Here is a 22,736-nt window from a genome sequence, read left to right as displayed (position 1 = left end):
GTCATAACGATTAAGCACTATACAATATATTTTTTATTGTTTGTTTAAAGCAGAATAAGATCAGGTAAAATGCAGTGAGGTCCGGTAAATTTTAAAAGTTATTGGACCTCATGTCCGGTAAGATTTTTTGTCTTTCGCATGGGTTAGTAAAGTGTCGTCCCAGATTAGCCTGTGCAGTCTGCACACCTGCAAATCAGGGACGACACTTTCCACTTTGATGGTATTTTCTGTTTAAAGGAAGTCTCTTCTTAGCAAAAATCCAGTTTAGGGGTAAAGTGTCATCCCTGATTAGCCTGTGAAGAATGCACAGGCTAATCGGGGCCAACACTTTACGCACTTGCATTAAACTCCCTTTTCACAGAGCAAGGCTGATATGTTTTGACTTTAATATTAAGAATAGCACACTCTGTGCACTGATTTTAAATCTCTTCTTCCTGAATTATTGAAAAAATTGATCCCATGGGATAACATTGTTAAGTTGCCTATGCCTCCAAGCTATAGTTTAGTTAATAATTAATGAACCAATTTCTGAGAAAAGACAGTAACAGTAATTTAAAATGGTTTCCATTTGAAATCTTAATATTCACATTCAAAGCTTAGACAAGCATACATGTACATAGTTGAAAGATTTTGAATAATTTCAATAAATAATTTGGACACTTTTTGACAATCCAGAAAGTATGAAAAATTCACTACTTCAAATATTCACCTGAAAAAAAAAACAGTGAACAAAACCTTTATGGAAAAAAAGCTCTCTGCATTTTCTAGATTTGTTTTAAATTCATATTTCAAATGCTCTCTATTATGATTTTCACGTAAAATATTTCCGCAGACATATGATAGCAGCCACAAAAGCTCAAAAGAATCGGGAATTCAGTGACAGAAATCAGGTTAACAGGAAACGTAAATAAAATTACAAGCCAGATTTGACAGATTCAATATCTTTAAAGGAATATAAGATAAATATGTTGTTTTGAAAAGATTGTGAGCATCATGGAAATTCTTTAATAATTATTTAATATTTTCAAATTCGTATTTGATGAAATGGACCTTTTGGAATGAAATTGATGACGATTGTCCCAATAAATAAAATGCAAAAATACAATAACCATTGAAAAAAAACCAATGGATATAAAAGAAAGGCCAAAAACATAGGGTTTAATTAAATATAGTGATTATGTTAATTACACTGCCGCAAACAAACTTTGAGAAGGCACATATATTGGAGACACTAATGTAGTTGGGTGCAATGGTTGTGGAAGGAACTACTTCCACATTATTCAAGCAATTACGCAAAAATCTAAACCGTGTCATCAACATGAAGTGTAGTTAAATTCAAGACACTTTTCTCCCAAATAATCCATGCATTACTGAGTTTGCTCTTTAACACAGCTGACATAGTGGTGAGGAGGTTGTCACTTTAGTTACAAAGCTTGCTCTTGAACACAGCTTACAAAGTGGTGAGGGGATAGTCACTTTAGTTACAAAGCTTGCTCTTGATCATAGCTTACAAAGTGGTGAGGGGATAGTCACTTTAGTTTCAAAGCTTGCTCTTGAACATAGCTGACAAAGTAGTGAGGGGATAGTCACTTTAGTTACAAAGCTTGCTCTTGAACACAGTTGAGTGGTGAGGGGATTGTCACTTTAGTTAAAAAAGCTTGCTCTTGAACACAGCTGGCAAAGTGGTTAGTTAAAAAAGCTTGCTCTTGAACACAGCTGGCAAAGTGGTGAGGGGATGGTCACTTTTGCTACAAAGCTTGCTCTTGAACACAGCTTACAAAGTGGTGAGGGGATTAAGTAACTTTTGTTTCAAAGCTTGCTCTTGAACACAGCTTACAAAGTGGTGAGGGGATTGTCACTTTTGTTACAAAGCTTGCTCTTGAACACACTTGAGTGGTGAGGGGATGGTCACCTTTGTTATAAAGCTTGCTCTTGAACACAGCTTACAAAGTGGTGAGGGGATTAAGTAACTTTTGTTACAAAGCTTGCTCTTGAACACAGCTTACAAAGTGGTGAGGGGATTGTCACTTTAGTTACAAAGCTTGCTCTTGAACACAGCTGATTGGTGGGGGATAGTCAAGCTGATTGGTGGGGGATAGTCACATTTGTTACATAGCTTGTTCTTGAACACAGCTGACAAAGTGGTAAGGGGATTGTCACTTTTGTTACAAATCTTGCTCTTGAACACAGCTGACAAAGTGGTGAGGGAATTAAGTAAATTTTGTTACAAAGCTTGCTCTTGAACATAGCTCACAAAGTAGTAAGGGGATTGTTACTTTTGTTACAAAGCTTGCTCTTGAACACAGCTTACAAAGTGGCAAGGGAATTGTTACTTTTGTTACAAAGCTTGCTCTTGAACACAGCTTACAAAGTGGTGAGGGGATAGTCACTTTTGTTATAGAGCTTGCTCTTGAGCACAGTTGACAAAGTGGTTAGGGGATAATCACTTTTGTTATAGAGCTTGCTCTTGAGCACAGCTGGCAAAGTGGTGAGGGGATTGTCACTTTTGTATAAGAGCTTGCTCTTGAGCACAGCTGACAAAGTGGTGAGGGGATAATCACTTTTGTTACAAAGCTTGCTCTTGAACACAGCTGACAAAGTGGTGAGGAGGTTGTCACTTTAGTTACAAAGCTTGCATTTGAACACAGCTTACAAAGTGGTGAGGAGGTTGTCACTTTAGTTACAAAGCTTGCTCTTGAACACAGCTGACAAAGTGGTGAGGGCATTGTCTCTTTTGTTGCAAAGCCTGCTCTTGAACACAGCGTACAAAGAGGTGAGGGGATTAAGTAACTTTTGTTACAAAGCTTGCTCTTGAACACAGCTTACAAAGTGGTTAGGGGATTGTCACTTTTGTTACAAAGCTTGCTCTTGAACACAGCTTACAAAGTGGTGAGGGGATTAAGTAACTTTTGTTACAAAGCTTGCTCTTGAACACAGCTTACAAAGTGGTTAGGGGGTTGTCACTTTTGTTGCAAAGCTTGCTATTTAACATAGCTGACAAAGTGGTGAGGGGATGGTCACTTTTATTACAAAGCTTGCTCTGAAACACAGCTGACAAAGTGGTGAGGGGATGGTCACTTTTGTAATGAAGCTTGCTCTTGAACACAGCTGACAAAGTGGTGAGGGGATTAAGTCACTTAAGTTACGAAGCTTTCTCTTGAACACAGCTGACAAAGTGGTGAGGGGATCAAGTTACATAAGTTACAAAGCTTGCTCTTGAACACAGCTGACAAAGTGGTGAGGGGATTAAGTCACTTAAGTAACAAAGCTTGCTCTTGAACACAGCTTACAAAGTGGTGAGGGGATTAAGTCACTTAAGTTACGAAGCTTGCTCTTGAACACAGCTGACAAAGTGGTGAGGGGATCAAGTTACTTAAGTTACAAAGCTTGCTCTTGAACACAGCTGACAAAGTGATGAGGGGATTAAGTCACTTAAGTTACAAAGCTTGCTCTTGAACACAGCTGACAAAGTGGTGAGGGGATTGTCACTTTTGTTACAAAACTTGCTCTTGAACACAGCTGACAAAGTGGTGAGGGGATTGTTACTTTTGTTACAAAGCTTGCTTTTGAACACAGCTGACAAAGTGATGGGGGATAGTTACTTTTTTTTACTAAGCTTGAGCTTTTGAGTTTTAAAATATCAGATTATTGTGGCTTATTTATTGAAACATTATATATAATCTATTTATCTTTTAACATTTTGTTATTAAGCAACTTGTTTTGTTTTGAAGGGTACAGCTTTACTTTTACAAAAATGCAGGGGCATACACATTTTATGAATGCTCCCCCTGGCTAGTGATCACGCATGCTAACTCTAGATCTGCAGATTGTATTTAATGTGTTAAAATTTCTGGCTTTCCAGTGTGATAATGATTAAGAACAAAGTTTAAGGTGATGTGGAGTCGACATTTAAAAAGTTTTTACGTCATTTTACAAATGAACACAGGGAAAATATACTCCCCCAGTCTGACTAGAATAAGACAAATCAACCTTGACAGGATTTTTCACTGGCCATTGCAAGCCTATGACATTGAATTGTACTCCCCTTATATAATGCATCTGTAGTTTGTACAATATTTCAAAAAATTTAAGGAGTTGAAAACTTAATAGGATTAAGATTGCTGTCTACTTTGCCCTTGATCTTTCGTGCATAATAATATCTAATAAATGTCAGACTTAACAGAGTAGGCGTTATAAATTGTGTCTTGTTCTGAGAAAATTGGGCTTAATTCATGTGCAGTACGTACTGGCTAATCAGGGACGACACTTTCCGCTTGAATGGTATTTTTAGTTTCAAGGAAGTCCCTCCTTACCGAAAATCAAGTTTAGGTGGAAAGTGTCGTCCCTGGTAAGCCTGTGCAGACTGCACAGGCTAATCTGGGACGACAATTTACGCACATGAATTATGCCCAGTTTTCTCAGAATGCGACGCAATTAATAATCAGTTGGAAACATCTGTCTGTAAATGTACAAGGGTGGATTGAGGCTGTGATTAAGGTTAATAACTGGAACCCATTGATATTAATTTTCTGTCATTGGAAATCATTGTGCACAGTTTGTTTTTTTACCTTTCATAGCATGATCAGAAACTTGGAAAAATGGGTCTTATTTCATAGAGTACAGTCCACGCGTTTTCCCCAATTTCCCTTGCTACTCCGCGGGCAGTATCTCCGAGGGAGATTAAGAAAATCCCGCGATACGTGGCGTTTGCATGATTTGGGACTCTGCGGTTAACGATCGGCAAAATTGATAAGCCCACACAGCGGCCCTTTGCATTGGGAACGCAGGGGAAACTCCGTGTTAAACGAGATAACGATCAATTTAACTTTGTTTGCCTTCCTGATTTTCAAATAAAATTTTATTATTATATCATAATACATAATTCATCACATAATTATAAAATCATATTTTCCCACAACATCAATCGGTCTGGATTTAAAATGGGGGGAAAAAGGTATCCGAAAAATTACATCCGAAATGATGACCATGCCAGAATTTTTCATGTCTAAATCGGGACATTCCGTAAAAAATTGTCGGGAAATTTGACCAAAAAGCATGACATATAATAGGATCAATGAATCCACCTTTACTATAGTCAGTATCTTACTTACAAAAACTCTAATTTTCTGGCAGATGACCCATATCAATTTTCAGGTCACTAGGTCAAAGGTCAAGGTCACAGTGACTCGAAACAGTAAAATGGTTTCCGGATGATAACTAAAGAATAATTAGGCCTAGGATCATGAAACTTCATAGGTATATTGATCATGACTGGCAGATGACCCCTATTGATTTTCAGGTCACTAGGTCAAAGGTCAAGGTCACAGTGAAAAAAACGTAATCACACAATGGATTCCACTACAACTGACAGCCCTTATGGGGGGCATGCATGTTTTACAAACAGCCCTGGTTTTCTAATTGAAATCAAGGTCAATTTTTCACAAGGGTGTTAACAATACACATTTTGAATTGTCTCCCTTTATTAGACTTTTTTCAACTAAAAACCTGGTTTTGTCACTATTTTGTCCCTTTGTAGGCAGGTTATTCCATTGATTGCTAAAAGAAGGTGGTAACTATTGAGTTGATGGTTACATTAAATATTCACAGTTGTATTCTAGTTGCGTCGACATTCAAAACAATGTTATACCAGTAATTATTGACCAAATCGGCAGAATGACATTCACACATGTTAATCCCTTTAGTCAAAACACCGCAGACAGCAGTCTACCACAATAGGTCAGTAGAAAAGCTTTGCGTGTTTTCATAATGTCAAACACTTAATCCAGTTCCGTCCAGATGTCTTCTTTAATCAGTTTACAGTACAATTACTGTTAAAATAATTACTCTACTAAAATGCCGCAACAATAAAGATTCGGCGTGTATGATTTGAAATTAATTTGGAGGAAATATCAACTTATTCGTGATATAATTGTGTTAAAAAATACCAAAGAAACTTTTAACCGAAATCAACAGAATTCAATGTTCTCTGCGCTACAAAGTTTGTATCAAAAAATCAAAACACGCACGCTTTCCAGGAGTATACCTAATGACCCGTTGTACATTGCAGCATATTTTCGCGCTTTTGTCGGGAAATATACATGATGACTGTATATTGGAAGCATTTGTAAACGTCGTGTTAACTTTAAAAATCGTTAGTGTGTTTCGGATTACTAATTATTATTCTCATTTGGAAATTTTACGAAACATTTATTCTTGTGTTATTCATTAATATTAATTTTCAAAACACTTAACATGTTGTATATTGATTCATATTGTAGATGTACCTGTGAATTAAAAAACATAATTTTTATACGTATTAATTTTCTATACAATTATCTTTATTTTTATATGCCACAGTATTTAAACAATTTTTGATAACAATGTTTTTATTTTTTGGCATGCCCAGTAGCGCACTGCTTACGCAGTGTTGCGCGGCTGTCGCTGATAAGAACGGAAATTGTCTGCATTTACTGACTAGGCTAAAGTAATACACGCCGCGGGTATTAGCGAACTCGGGGGAACGCCGAGCGTTTTAGCGTGTTCACCTCGCTTTCCAAGTCCGGGTAAACACTAGCTAGCAGAAAAAATGCGGAGGGAGTGCGTTTTTTGGGGAAAACGCTTGGACTGTATTGTATATGGTTAGTTTAGATCCAGACCATCGTGCAAAATTAAAGTGTTGTCAAAAGCCATTTCTGTGCTTTAATTAAACCTTTTCCCCCTTAGATTCGTATTTTGACGCAGTCCTTTAGAAAGCTACATTCAATTAAATACCTTCCTTCCTAAATTCAAGTTTTAAAGGCTTCATTTCCAACCCTTAGTTACTGATGAGCAACAAACAGCATAAAACCTACTGGGAATGTGGTTAGGGCCCATTGTTTTGACAAAAATCATGTTGTTTTGACTTAAATTGGGACATTGGTGTTAATTTTCTTTTGATTACAAATATTTTTAAATTGAGAATACAGGTTTTGTCAATGTTATATTTACTCAGTTTCAACTTATAAAGAGGACTAGGGAAATGAAAAAAAAATTAGCAATTTATTAAAAAATAAATAAATATTTTTTTAAACCTTGGATTGGCAATACATTTGGGAAATCATTCTGCATTGTTCAGCACATAAACAACAGCATTATCAGTCTGATGTTGACTGATTGAGGCCATGATCGTATAACAGTATTTTTGAATCAATATCTGTTTCAGTATATAATTTTTCAATCGCTATGGTTACGCTGTGATAATTGAGGCATGGCATTTGCTTCCAATAATAATGGGAAAATGGATGTCAACTTCCATCTGTCCTTGAGGCCACGACTTTTTTTTTTATTGGTTTACAAAAATTATTTTGAAAATGGTCCATCGGGCGGTCGAAAAAAAAAAAAAAAAAAAAACATCATTGGAAAAAAAAGTTAATACTAATAACATCAGAACAAAGACAACATATCTTTTATAACCTTAACACAGAGACAAAAAATCAAATTATGCAATGAAACACATCTATATCTTCAAATGAAATGAGTCCTAACAGCACCTTATGTAACATCAGGCAATTTTAAACACTCCATTACATGACATGCGTTCTTCTCCCATTAAAACGAAAAACTGCGCTTCATTTCCATAATTGGATGCGCACCATTACGCAATGCGATGCCCGTTGCATAAATCTTATATAAGATAAACTACTCATACACAAATTACTCGGTATGTGTTTGCTCTTACTCGACTTATGAGATCGTACATGAAAAAAAAATCGAGGTAGATCGATCCATGCGTCGTCGCGGTAATGTTTGTCAAAGTTGTTGTTGTCATGAAAACTCGTTGATTTACAACGCAAAACGTCTTATTTGAACTGACGCGAATTAATTTAATCATATTTGTCAACTTCGCTTTTGCTTTATTTTGATAATTTAATCCAAAGTTTAATGTTAGCAAGTGTTTTTTTTTACTGGAATTGTAAACAAGGAGTCAGTTAAAGTCTTCCGAAAATGTGCAGTCTGCGTGAATTGACAGTTTGACGTCATCAAAGGAAAGCCGCTTTCTGTCGGAAGCAATAAAGCGACAAATTTCGCGCCGAAAAAATTGGCTTCCTTTGTCTAGCAATCAACATGCCGAACCAATCGTGTGTTTGTTTCTCAATTGCAATCCTCCAATTTAATAAAAGCACGTGCATAGCTCCGCCTTCGAATCTTTTGCAGAGAACGGAGGCGGAGTTAACGGTTAATTGAGCTAGTGTTTTACACAAGTTGAGTTCCGATTTGCCGAAATTACTCGGCCCTAAGCATTGAAACGACAAATACATTTATCAATGATTTTCCGAGATATACCGATTTGTTCCGATTTCCAAACTTTCTGTACAGTTCCTATAAACTATGGCGGACGTGTTTACAAAATTCCTAAACACATATATCGTAAATAATGGCAGTGTTTTATTGGATTATTTATACTTATTATCAAATACTATCGGGTTTGTTTAATATAATTAACATGTTAAACAATATAGTTGCGTCACAGACACGGAAATAAATTTTGATGGGGTCGACATTTGACTGACGCTGATTTTCTTATTGTCTGTAATTTTTACCCGAAATAAATTTTGAGAAGTGCCCATAAAAGGACTGGTACATAATGTGTCACATTGAAAAATATCCCGATCTCTGCAATATATGTGAACCAATCGTTGATTGTACTTATTTGATTTTATTCGCAACCGTACTCAAACCGGATCGTTTTTTTTCTCATTTCGCTCATTTTGCAGTGCGGTCGGGAATAAAATAATTAAAAAAAAGACGATTTTCCGATTTTATTTTTTTTTCCCATTTTCCAAAAATTAGGGTCGGCGGTTTTGTAAACCAAGAAATATAAAAGTCGTGGCCTGAATACCTTTCTGCTCTCTTTCAATATTCCTTTTTTCATAATATAGCATACTTATAGAAAGGACATGTGCCTTTATGTCAATTCCTTGAGGTCCAATTAATTTTCAGGAAGTTATTGCCCTTTGGATATAAATATGTCATTATCTAGTTTTTGTTTGGGCTAAAGATTTCAGGTAGTAATGATCAGAATTTCGTGAAATTAAACATACACTTTCCTGTATGGCTTGAGACGTCCACTTTTTATGTTCATTCTTCTTTGTTTATTTACTGCCCTTTAAAACGTATGCTGCAGTTTTAATGCAAATTTTGCTCCACCCAGAATTTGATAATTTTTAGTATAGGTAGAACCATCTGTTGTGGATAGAAAAATAAAATAAAAATCATGGGTCACCATTGTTGTTCATTTTTTATTCGCACTTGAACAACAAGCATATTTCAGCACAAGAACAATTCACCGATAAGGTAATAACATACAAACTAGAGTAAATTAATGACAAAAGTGTTGAAAACAACCTTTATTTCTCACAAAATATGTACTACTGATTTAATTTGACTGTAATTTTTTTTTTTAAACATGAATCGATTCGTTTATGTTTTTTATCAATTTTTAAACATCAACAAAAACAACAAACTTTCACATATGAAAATAAATAAAATGCATCAAATCATTATTTTAACATGCCTTCCTCCACCTAGATTTTTTCCAGATTTAACTAAATGTTTAATGACTTATAACTTAATACAAATATATAAACAAAACAATAGGTCACCGTTGTCGTTTGTTCACAAATGCAGTTTAACTGCATGTATTAAAATGCAGTTTAAAAACACAGTAAAAACCATGTACATGGTGCAGGTCAAAACACATACTAGTACATGTATTGCTGTATGCCAATGAAAAAGTAGATTTAAATGTAAATGAAAACACAAATTATGTGTAGCAAGATGAGTAAATCATACTGAATAATACAGTAACGAACTGAAAACAAGATGTATACAATATACTAAAGGGGCATATCCAAGGTATTGAGTTTAATTCTTGACATGACTTGACCAATTTTTTTGTATGTATGCCAATGCAAAAGATGATTTTAATTTAAGTGACAACACAAATTATGTGTAGCAAGATCAAACAAATATGAGATTAAACTGAACCAAACAAAAAACAAAATAATTTAATACATTAAAAGGGGTATTTCACTTTTCTTTTGAAATTCTTGACATGACTTTACCAATGTATTATTGTATGCAAATGTAGATTTGAATATAATGAAAATACAAATTATAAATGATGTATATCGAGATCATTAAGGCGTACGTTCAAATACTTTGCGTTACGATTGACCGGCCTGTAAATGCCTTAGTGCACATCAATGTGTTTTTTTAATCAATTTTGTACCAAAAAAAGGCAATGTTATTTTATTTGTTGGAACAATATTGGTCAGAGCGAAATAAATTGAGCTAATAACAAAAATGCAAGTCTTATGTACACGTGCGGCAAGGTGCACCAACATCCGCATATATGTTCAGAAGTATCAGAGCATTGTGGATGAAAAGTTTTAATTCATCAGATAGTCTATGTAGTAAATTGTCTCAAACAACACTACATACAAGTTGATATCTGAAGCCGTGGTTTGAGAAATTAAAGTTTTCTGAATTTTTTTTAAGCTTACCATAAAATGCACATACCGATTTTGATTTTATTTTATATATAACACATACAGTATACTTTGATGGCATGTTTTTAATATATGATGATTCAAAGGCAAATTGCTAAATTTGAAGAAAAGCTATCCGTTTTAATGTTGTTCTTGCGACTCAAACATTTTAAGTTATAAGGAAGTATTGCCTGTTTTCCGTAATGAGATTCTTGCTTGTTGTTACAAACACGCGATAAACAAAGGTTTTTGAAGTCACAGGAATGATGGTTGATTCTTACTGTGTTATTTAGGGGCTACACATTGTTTATCAATCTTCTAAACTTCATAAAACTTTATGTCTTGGTAGCATTCCCTTATTGACTATGCATGCCGTTTTTATTCGAATATCCGAAAAAGCATACACTTATTGCGCAACCGGTGTTACAGTCAAAACAAATTTGCTTAAAACTAAACTGCCGCGTACGTCCTTAATAATAGTTCTGTTGAGTTACATCTTGATATTGGCTGTAGATGTGCATATTGACAGGTTGTTCAACTCCCAATAGTTTTTCAGGCAGATATTTCCATTTGATTTGTAATGTGACATTGAAATTTTAATGTTATTTTTGTTTGTTAGGTCACAGGAATTAACTGATCTGAATTTGATGAACCTTTTTATGCAGAGTGCCCACATGGTAAAGTCGAACGTATTGTCAGGTTGTTCAACTCCAATTAGTTTTCAGATAGTTATTGCCCCTTAGCCCTTTACCACTTAGAAAAGTAGTTTCAGGCCATTGCAGTCCCTTAGAAAGTTATATTTAATTTAAGACATTTCTTACTAGATTAATGTTTTTAAGGATTCATCTCCAAACTTAGATACTGATGAGCAGCAAACAGCACAAAACCTTAACAGACTGCGAGTTACTTGCTAACTGTTCTGGTATATAGCCATTTTCACTTCTTGGTGGAAAGGGTTAAACAATAATTCCGCATAATTAACCTATATATAGACCAAGTATGTCACCAGGTAGCATCCATCAGTTTCATGGATACTATAGTTACTTTAAGCGCTGCATTAAAATTGACATGCATGCTTCAAACATGTCAGAATATCACAAACAAAACTCTTGCTCCTTTATTTCTAGCTAAAATCAGCAAACCAAGATATTGTTATGATGTTGCACAAAGTTTATAATTTTTAATGGAAAATGTATGAATTTCTGATTCTCTTGCACCATGTGATAAATGACTGACAGCATTTTAGAAATTCTGCAAGTTTGTTTTATATAATTCAATTTTGATTGAGTGAAATGCAAACTTGCCTGACAGTTCTTTTTGATGATCTATGCAGAAATGTTAATAATAATAATAAGTTCAAATTTGAAAAAAAAATCTTGGCTCCTTTTTTATCAGAAATTAAATAGTTAGGATGGTTTGATGTATTTATCTGTATTTAGTGTCAAAGATAATTAAATATCTATTTTTTAGATAACCTTAATTATTGACTATTTGTTATTTCTCTTCTACATAACCTTGATGTATGTTTCACTTTGTCTAAAGACAAGAGAAAAAGCTGTTGTAAACTTAATTAGCATTGATTCAATCCTGCCTGCAAATGTTCCAATTTAACCCATTTATGCCTAGTGGACTCTCCCATCCTTTTAAATCGGATCAATTTATTTCCAAGATTAGGGATGTCTAGTATATTTATTTCTACATTTAGAATATTTCTTACGGAAATTTCTTTAAGCAAACAGCGTAGACCCTGATGAGATGCCGCTTCATGCTGCGTCTCATTTGGGTCTACGCTGTTTGCCAAGGCCTTTTTTCTAGACTCTAGGCATAAATGGGTTAATGTTATCAATTGTCTCTGACATGGTTGTACTGGATTGCAACCAAAAACCAAGAACACACTCACACCACATTGGTAGTAATTACTCTCTTTTGTCTAGTAAAATGAGATCGTATAATTAAAAGCTATCAGTTTTCTTTTCATACTCAGCTGCCATTAAAGACAGAAAAAACAACACATGCCATGGCATGGCAATTCCAATTTGCATTTAGTTATTGAGCTTCCGTTTTTCTTGCTGAATAGACAAACACACATGTAATAGGTCATTTTTCTAACATATTTTGTGATATCTATCAAATAACCTGCTGTCCAGTATTTTGATTCAATATTCAAAGCTTTTTATATAAACACAATGATTCAAAATTATTCTAATTAAACAAAACAATAAAATCACAAAAAGTCTCTATTTTGATGTCATTTATGTAATGGCTATAAATAAAATCTCTATGAGTTTATGAATTTGTATTAATGTATTACATTGCTGGTAATAGAAATGATGGTTGTACAGTTGAAAGTAGTTCTCATGACAATTACAAAAATATTACTTAATTATAAGGTCTTAGAAGATGTTGTGTCAGGCCATTGGGTGGTCAGGGGTTCAACACCACAGTTGGAGCGTTCTTAATAGTATCGCTTCAATAAAGCCAAGTACTGATTCTACCCAGGTAATGGACTTTTGAGAGTCTCAATAAGCGAAGGCGTTGAATGCACTTGAGCTAAAATAAATACGTTTGATTTAAAGTAAATATATGGTTAGATGATGTAGGAATAAACACAATTCTTGCACAATCATAGCTTATATTGCCCAATATTGATCAATATTCATGACTAGTATATATGATGGATAGCTTTCAACCTAGAGGGGTCAGCGTGTTCCTGTTTCTACATTTGTTTAAAAAATTGAGCCTTGTTGTGGGGCAACAGGTGTCAAGAGTCATCCCATGAGCCTTGCTGTGGGGCAACGGGTGTCAAGGGTCATCCCATGAGCCATGCTGTGGGGCAACGGGTGTAAAGTGTCATCCCATGAGCCTTGCTGTGGGGCAACGGGTGTAAAGTGACATCCCAATGCCTTGCTGTGGAGCAATGGATGTAAAGTGTCATCCCAATGAGCCTTGCTGTGGGGCAACGGGTGTAAAGTGTCATCCCAATGCCTTGCTGTGGGGCAACAGGTGTCAAGTGTCATCCCATGAGCCTTGCTGTGGGGCAACGGGTGTAAAGTGTCATCCCATGAGCCTTGCTGTGGGGCAACGGGTGTAAAGTGTCATCCCAATGAGCCTTGCTGTGGAGCAACGGGTGTAAAGGGTCATCCCAATGAACCTTGCTGTGGGGCAACGGGTGTAAAGTGTCATCCCATGAGCCTTGCTGTGGAGCAACGGGTGTAAAGTGTCATCCCATGAGCCTTGCTGTGGGGCAACGGGTGTAAAGTGTCATCTCATGAGCCTTGCTGTGGAGCAACGGGTGTAAAGTGTCATCCCATGAGCCTTGCTGTGGGGCAACGGGTGTAAAGTGTCATCCCATGAGCCTTGCTGTGGGGCAACGGGTGTAAAGTGTCATCCCATGAGCCTTGCTGTGGAGCAACGGGTGTAAAGTGTCATCCCATGAACCTTGCTGTGGGGCAACGGGTGTAAAGTGTCATCCTTGCTGTAGGGCAAAGGGTGTAAAGTGTCATCCTTGCTGTGGGGCAACGAGTGTAAAGAGTCATCCCAATTTAGACTGTGAAGTCCACTTTGAGCCTTGCTGTGGGGCAACGGGTGTAAAGTGTCATCCCAATTTTGACTGTGAAGTCCACTCAGGTTTCACAGGGACGACTTTTTATGCTTAAAATGGATAATCGCTTTAAAGATACTTCCTTTAATGGGAAAATACAATCAATGCAGAAAGTCACGTCCAACTCTTAACGTGCATACATTAAGCCCAGTTTCCCAGAACCTGACTTAAATCATTAATGTACTGCTCATCTATGTCGTTTGTTTTAATGGCTTTTAATTTTCTTTCAGAAATGTGGTGGGGTGGAGACGTTCCTTTTGGCAGTGTATAACTTGGTAAGTAAACCAATCACCCATAGAGGATATTTGTTACTTTCAGTAGATCATTAGTCCCCTTTCAGTGTTAACTGGAGGGGACTGTAGGTTAACCCATGGTTCTGTGTGTCGGCATGTGCGTCTGATCGTCTGATTCTGGATGAGTGTTTTGGATCAGTGTTTTTTGTCACCATTTTGGGAATGGCAAGGGTTCCCTTTGGATTGGGAAATATCACCTTTTGACTAAAATTGTGCTTACATATACTTTGAAATTGATAATAAAAGTGATTTCTAGAAGGTATAATTTATGAAGCTGGATTTGGAGATAATTTATATGTTAAGTCTTATTAAAAAAAAATGTTTTTTGGAAACCTTCAATTGGGATTTTTAAGGTCCCATTTGTGAAAAATATATACTTTTTTCCATTGGGAATGGGTGCCCCTAACGGACCCAAATTTGAACACAAAATAACACTCTGGATCTTGTGATAACTCCAGCAAAATACTTAAACCAGGTTCTTGTAACTTGGTATGTTGATAGAGGGCCATATGGGAAATATGCAAGTTATTTCACTATTTTTAGGTGACAACAATTTTCAGTATCTAAGTATTAAAAAACTAAAAATAGATCCTACACTAATAACTAAAAAAAAATCAAGTTCAGTTAATGAAACACAGTAATTTTGTGAAGAGAGGGCCATATATGAAATATGTGTGTTTTTTCAGTTAAAGTTTAAATAAGCCAGTTAACCCACCTAAAATGATAAAATTTAAAAAGAAATTTAGAATAATATTGCATTTCACTTTTTTCAAGTGCAAAAAGATGAAACTATACATACCCCATGTGCTTAAGCACCCAATCATCACGGATCAATGATTTTATTGTGACCTTGCTCAGAATGTAGTCTAATGATCACATTAAGAATTTAAAATCAAAATCTTAACTAACAAGTGAGATATTCAAGTTTGGAAAGTTTTGCGTTAGAAAAGTCTCTAAGTGTAACTATAATTATGTTTTCAACCGTCACCAAGTATACTCTACGTACCCAAGTTTTGGATCTCCTGAATAAGCATTGATTCAAGTAAACATGATTCCTTTTGATTTGACACAGTTTTCTAGAATAGAATTTGATTGAATTAATCCATTTATGCCTAGTGTCTAGAAAAAAGGCCTTGGCAAACAGCGAAGATCCAGATGAGATGCCGCATGATGCGGCGTCTCATCAGGGTCTGCGCTGTTTGCTTAAAGGAATTTCTGTAAGAAATATTCTAAATATAGAAATAAATATACTCAGGGCTATTGATAACTTTGGGGTATATTGGGTAATTCACCCTCTGTTTTTGACAACTATAGGGTTTTTCTAAATTCAATAGAGTTCTAGCAAAAATTGTCACCCCATACTTTTGAGCTTAATTGGGTTTTTCAACCTTGTTTTTTTTAACTCAATGGGGTAATTTAGGTAATGACATATATGATATAATAAAAATCTACAAAGGTTTACTAAATTATTTATACAAATATGGAATTCAAAAAGGTACCTGTACATAACAACAAACAACTACTGAATTTCTGATCAAAGTTCATTTATTTTTGTGTTGAATAAGACTGAGTTCGTGAAAATCGCTGCACAATTGATGAAGTTATGGCTGTTCAAAGCGATGCACCCCATTTTCGAGTCATTTTGAGTTGAATACCTTGAAAATGAAAGTAGAAATCGGATGGGTCTACGAATAATTACAATAATGCTCCAAAGATTGATAACTGCTGGAAAGACTGCCTTCTTTTCTTCATTATAAGGACAGCATATAAACTAACCGGTACATTTTTGTACGGAAAATTATAGCAGTCTAAAAAATACGCCCGGTGTTTGTAAGACTTGCGTTTTGTGATGCAAGGTTTCTACGGGCATTACGTTATTAAATTTGTATTTGCGCTTTTGTACGCTTTATTTTGAATTTAATTACGTTTTTGGTTATTTTAATTACGTAATAACGCAAAAACGTTTGTTATCTATAGCCCTGTATACTAGACATCCCTAATTTTGAAAATAAATTGATCCAATTAAGAAGGAAGGGAGAGTCCACTAGGTATAAATGGGTTAATCCCTCCTTAGAATCCGTACACTATATATATCCTGAATAATGATGAGGCATTGCTTGTCAGAATTTGTTTGTTGTTTATGATGACCAGAATTGGCTTAGTGGAATTGCTTGCCTTAATGTTTTCTACATTTGTCTGACGGGACTTTTGTATAAGTAGTTTTGTCCACAGAACTAGTTACCCTGTTAATTTGACTACTTCTCTAAACTATACTGACCATATTAGCTCCCCTAATGTTCTTTTAGAAATAATTGAAATGATATGATTGTAAATGTACAATATCCATTACTGTACATGATTGAACATTCTTGCATTGTAATTGATTACCAGTATACTGCACCCAGACCAAAATTCTTCTGTGGAGTGTATCAGACAGCACTGTTTCAAAAAAGTATAGAACCAGGTTTTTCTCTTCTATTCCATCCTATGAAGAAATCGCTAATTAATTAGTCTCCGAACTCTGAAAGCAGATTTATAAGCCCTGTCATGCAAGACAGGTTTCTGTCTACCATCTGTGTTGAATTATTTATATGAATCTTCATTTAAAATATATCTGTATCCGATTCTTCGCTGGGTGATTATCGAGTTGTCAGATTAGTCGGTAATGATTCATTTTATTGGAACAGTAAGTAAACTTTCCGAAGGCAGGAATTCTCATGCAGAAATTTATTGATTTATGTTTTGATAATAACCCTAAGGGATGCATATAGTTTCCAGATTGTCCAGTGTCCTTCATTATATCCACACTTGGGGTTTCGGCTCTCTTATTCAATCAGTTTTTATCTGATCATCACCCAACTGAGGCATTTAGTTTCCACACTATTTCTTGTTTTAGTATATTAGCACGTTCTGTTTCGGCTCTCTTCTTCAATCAGTTTTCATTGGATCTTCACCAAACTGAAGCATATAGTTTTCACACTGTTTGTTGTCTGTCAGTATATTTGCACCTTCAATTTCGGCTCTCTAATTCAATCAGTTTTCATTGGATCTTCACTGTCTGAAGATGTTAAGCATAAAATTTAGGCGGAGTTCAAAAACAAAACAAATATCACAAGGCACTTTGCAGTTACAGTGTATGACACTTGAATGTCTCAGAATATGGCTCTGTGATGATGCCTGCTCTCATACAACAACATGACTATCATCTGTAACACCTACACTGTAACTCCAATATAACGCGGATGACGGGGTCCAAGCCACGCAACAGCGTTATAAACGGACAGCGTTATAAGTTTTGAGCTTATTTATTGAGGGGGGCTATAAAAACAGGTAAAGTATAGCCTATAATATAGGTCCTGTGTATTGTCATGCTGTGTTGTCATCCGCAAATACATGCATATAAACCGAATCGAACGATAACACTATACATACCGCTTTTCTAATGTGCACATTTATCCGATAATCAAATATAATTACAACATCACTTACGAAAAAATAATGTTAAACATTTATGACAAGAAATATGTTTAAGAATTTCGCAAACAAATTCATATGCCTACGCCATTTTTCAGAAAAATTAGTACAGTGCATTATGGGACACAGCTTTCACTGGACAAGTGAATTTAAATTAGATTGAATGCAATACGATACATGTACAAAGAAATATTTTATTGCGTCATACACAGCATGTAAAAAACGTGCTTTCCGTGGACTTTCTTATAACGGGCACAAATTTAAGTGCATCTCTGTTACTTATTACACTGCGTTAGCATGTAAATAAAACGCAGGATTTTTTGATTCTTTTTCATATACGTACTGAAACATTAAACACACACACACAGATATTTTTATTTATCAAGCATGTGTAGCATATAATAAACAATAACACACACAGGCATAGTTTATACAATGAAATACAATACACGATAAATACAAAACATAAACAGGTAATCGTTTTAAATAACTTTAATTTGATAATTATTCCGCTTGCACTTGCCTTATTAAAATTAGCGCACTGAACCGCTCTGATAGGGAATACATGTAATAAACACGGACTCGCGAGTTTTCACACCTTTATTGACATTACACAACAGATTAACACCAATTAGCTGTCGAGTGTCGTTTAACCTATAATCGATTAAATCAGTTAAACAGACGGATAAAGCAATCAAGCTGTGATCGCCGGCTTCTTTGAATTTTCTGAGAGTTGCATAACATGGATTTAAGTCAGCAATGGAAGGTTGGAGAAAAAACGGGATCCAAGGACCCCCCGCGTTATATTGGACACAGCGTTATAACGGACCGAACTATATTGGAGTTACAGTGTATTTAAGCAGAAACATTAGTAAAGCTGATTCTCCTTGATGGAACTGGATAAGGTAATAACATAAATAATTGAAAGAGTGTAAAGTAATGAAACAAATATCTTGATTAATCTTGATTAAAAAATCTGCAAAAAAGTTAGAAAGTAAACACCAATCTACAGAAAAGTGAAAAGGTCATCTTCACATGGGAAATTCATGTGTCAGATTTCTTTGAAACAATGGATAGAGTATCGGATTTGTTATTTATTGTGCAATGTAGCCTTTTAAATGTGTAATGTAGCCTCTCATGCAATCACTGCTGTTTTTGATAGGAGAATCTCACAGCCAGGAGCAATCTGCATCTTTATCTCACGTTTCCTTCCTGAAGGGAGGCAATAAGGAAAAATATGGCAACCCAATCTGAACAGGGGGAAATTAATAACAGTATCCAAGCCATGATCACAATGATGGTATGGTACAAGAGATTGTGTGTACTGTAATATCCTTATTAGAAATGTGTCACGCACAACACACCAGGTGCTCAGCCAATATTGAACATGATGCCACACTGCAGTTGTGTTTCTCCCACAGCAAACAGCAGTATAGCAGCTCACTAGGTGGACATAAATCATGTGTGAAAAACGGTAGTAGTTTTATCAGTTTGTTTTCGTTACCATGACAACCAGTATGTTACCAAGGGATTGTGGGTAAAGAGGCTGGGTTTGTAGAGGCTCTGCTCATAAAGGCGGTGGTAAGCAAATGGTGAAGAAGTCAGATCTCTGAGCAAGAATCAAGAATTGAAAGGAACATTGGCCACTGAAGGGGACACGGTTTGTTTCCCTGTGCCGCGTTACACATTGGGGACACATTGGCTTTTGTGGTGGAGGTTATGTCAGGTTAGATCTATTTTTTACATGTTTTGGTTAGAAGTTGACATGGAGGAGAAAAAAGCTCTGTCAGTTCATATATTGACATGATTTAAGTAAGACTGTGAAAGACTTTACAGAAAGATTATTACATAGCAATATTTACAATTGTAGGAAAATTAATATAAGTACAATAACAAAAATGCAGTTTTTTCTTAAAAGTGGAGTAAAAATGCTTTCTATAAAGACTCCTCTGTATTGCCTGCTCAGTATAGCTTTTATTGTCAGTATATGTACTACCAGATTGTATTGGAATTGTCCCATTTATAGTTGCAATTTGTAATGCTGAAATATTAGTGATATCTTTGCTAGAAAAGCCTTGAGTAGAGATTTTTGAAAACATTTTTAAAACTAGAAAGGACTGTTTAAAATCATATATTATTGTGTAAATTACTATATTTTAATGCACAGACTTGTTCATAGAATGTCAAAATGACACTTTTCCAATTTTGTGTCACATATTGCAAACATTAAAGAACAATGTGCATCAGGGAGTTAAATACCACTTATGACATACACTGGTATTTTCATTTATTACTATAAAGTATTCATTATGTAAAATTAAAAAATTATGAAAAGCTTCAAACGCAAAACAACCAAAAAATTTAGAATGTTATTGTATTTTTCTGTATGTTTTGTGACAACACATGAATCGCTTATATTAAGTATGAAATGCAGTATACAATTCAATAAACCAAATAGCTAAGCGAATAAGGCTTATTTTAATTACCACTTCCATTTTTCAGCTGAATTCAATTCGAAATTTATACATGCTACATGTATAAATGTACCTATGTAAAAATGTACAAGTATTCAACATGAAAAGCTGTACCGGTATATAAGCTCTCTGGTGTCTATCAAAACAGCTTAAATAAGAGCTCTGCAACATTGCATGATGAATATTTAGTTAAATTAGTTTTAGTTAAGAAATTAGCAATTTAACCCTTTTCCACTTCCATACCTATTTTGACGCATTTGTATTCACATAGAAAGTTAAATTTAATTAAAGACTTTTCTTACTGTATTCAAGTTTTTAAGGCTTCATTTCAAACCCTGCAACATTAATGAATATTTATTTAATTTAGTTTTAGATGAGAAGTTAGCAGTATTATAATGGTAAACATTATTAAATTTGTGAACCAATTTTCTGTTTTCATCATTCCATTTGCGGAAATCTGCTAAAATATCTTGGAAGAATCTGAGCTCTATTTCCTTGTTTTAATCAACGAAAATGTGCCATTTGATTATTATGCCGTTATAGCACTTTAAATAATGTGATATTTAAAACTGCCAATCGAACACGTGAAATTACCTACATTTTTTCCAGAACTATCAGTTATATGTATTCTTGTTTGAATAACATGTTTCAACTGAATGATGCATGAGGGAATTAAAATCATATGGAAAGATTTCGTACTAAAGTACTACACAATTGTATTAATAAAGCTTGTTTGTAGGTTAACAGTAAATTGACCAAGTAGCAAAGAATTTGACCACCAATTAGCAAAGTTTGTCACAATTAACTCTTTAACCCTTTCAGTGCGGGAACCGAATTTTAAAGGCCTTTGCAAACAGTTTGGATCCAGATGAGACGCCACAGAACGTGGCGTCTCATCTGGATCCTAACTGTTTGCTATTCTGATAGTATTCTTTGAAAAAAAATGAAGAAAATGCTTATTTTACAAATTCATCAGACGTCATTTAGCAGACAACAAATTTCCCAGCATGCAAAGGGTTAATACCACTAAGATACATATTTTCATGCATTTGTAGTCCCTTAGAAAATTATATTTAATTTAAGATCTTTCTTACTAGATTCAAGTTTTTGATGCTTCATTTTCAAACCTTTAAGATGCTAACGAGCAGCAAACAGCATCAAACCTAAACAGACTGTGAGTTACTTGTAGGCTGTTCTAGTTTTATGCTGTTTGCACATAGCCATTTTCAATTTGCTTCTAAGCGTGTTATGGTAAAGCAGTGTGTGCTCTGTATTATATTTAACAATATAATTTTACAAGCAATCTACATGTTTTATGCAATGAGACTTTTATGTTTACAAAAATTCTAATTTGAAATGCAACCACTTCAAATTAACATTTCCTGGTAACAGTTTGTCACACACTTTTCAAGAATTTGCGATATTTGTTAACACTGAATAAGTTATGGCAAAATCAATAAGTCACTTAGCAACATTATCAAAGGGTGATCATGATTAATGTTGATGAGAATGTAAGGTATAACCACACCTATCACAGAATTGACACATGATTAATGTTGATGAGAATGTAAGGTATAACCACACCTATCACAGAATTGACACCTGTAAATGAACAATATATTGACTATAAAGTTAAAAAATAATTGGGCCGTGCTCTGTGAAAAAGGGGTTTAATGCATGTGCATAAAGTTTCATCCCAGATTAGCCTGTGCAGTCTGCACAGGCTAATCAGTGATGACACTTTCCTCTTTAATGATATTTTTCGTATCAAGAAAGTCTCTTCTTAGCAAATATCAAATTTAGGTGGAAAGTGTCGTAACAGATTAGCCTGTGCGGACTGCGGAAAGACTCATCCCTGATAAGCCTGTGCAGGCTGCAGAAAGTAACATCCCTGTTTAGCCTGTGCAGACTGCAGACTTAACAACCATGCACTATGCTCCTGTTTGAACTTAAACTTGACATTCCATTACATCATGCAACATATATCAAAATGTGGTGTTGATGGCTATCGCCACTGTGGCTAATTCTAGCTTGAATTGTATGTAATAGATTTTATTGTTTATGCAATTTGGTTTTCTAAACATGTTGTCAAGCAAATAAAAAAACTTGTTGCAAGGGCAATTGTCATGTTTGTATTGAAATACTGTGCACACATGATGTTGCACATTAATTTAATTGGGACATAAAATACACCCAAAAAGTGGCTTTGATGTTGAAACCTCTTCACAGGGATTTGATTGGATCATCAAGTTTCTGGAAGTATATTCTTGTCAAACCTATTTCATTATTCTAATTGGAATATGTTGGACAAATCTTCTAATTAGTTTTGGTATTTTCAATAATATTACAATTCAATAGTCATTTT

At 35.0% G+C, this 22,736-nt stretch overlaps 1 protein-coding gene across 6 annotated transcripts in view; it reads left to right on the top strand.

Annotated features, from left to right (window-relative positions):
• LOC127848594 (protein FAM126B-like) overlaps positions 1-22,736 on the top strand; it is an 81,340-nt gene that overhangs the window by 22,988 nt on the left and 35,616 nt on the right. For all 6 annotated transcript variants that reach the window (XM_052381140.1, XM_052381141.1, XM_052381142.1 and 3 more), the window contains one exon: positions 14,361-14,405. In XM_052381140.1, coding sequence (XP_052237100.1) covers positions 14,361-14,405 — 45 coding nt within the window. The remainder of the gene's footprint in view (positions 1-14,360; positions 14,406-22,736) is intronic.

The sequence above is a fragment of the Dreissena polymorpha genome, chromosome 10 (genome assembly GCF_020536995.1).
Source record: "Dreissena polymorpha isolate Duluth1 chromosome 10, UMN_Dpol_1.0, whole genome shotgun sequence".
Lineage (NCBI taxonomy): Eukaryota > Metazoa > Mollusca > Bivalvia > Myida > Dreissenidae > Dreissena > Dreissena polymorpha.
Note: the sequence above shows the minus strand (reverse complement) of the source record. Positions and strands in the feature narration are given on the sequence as shown.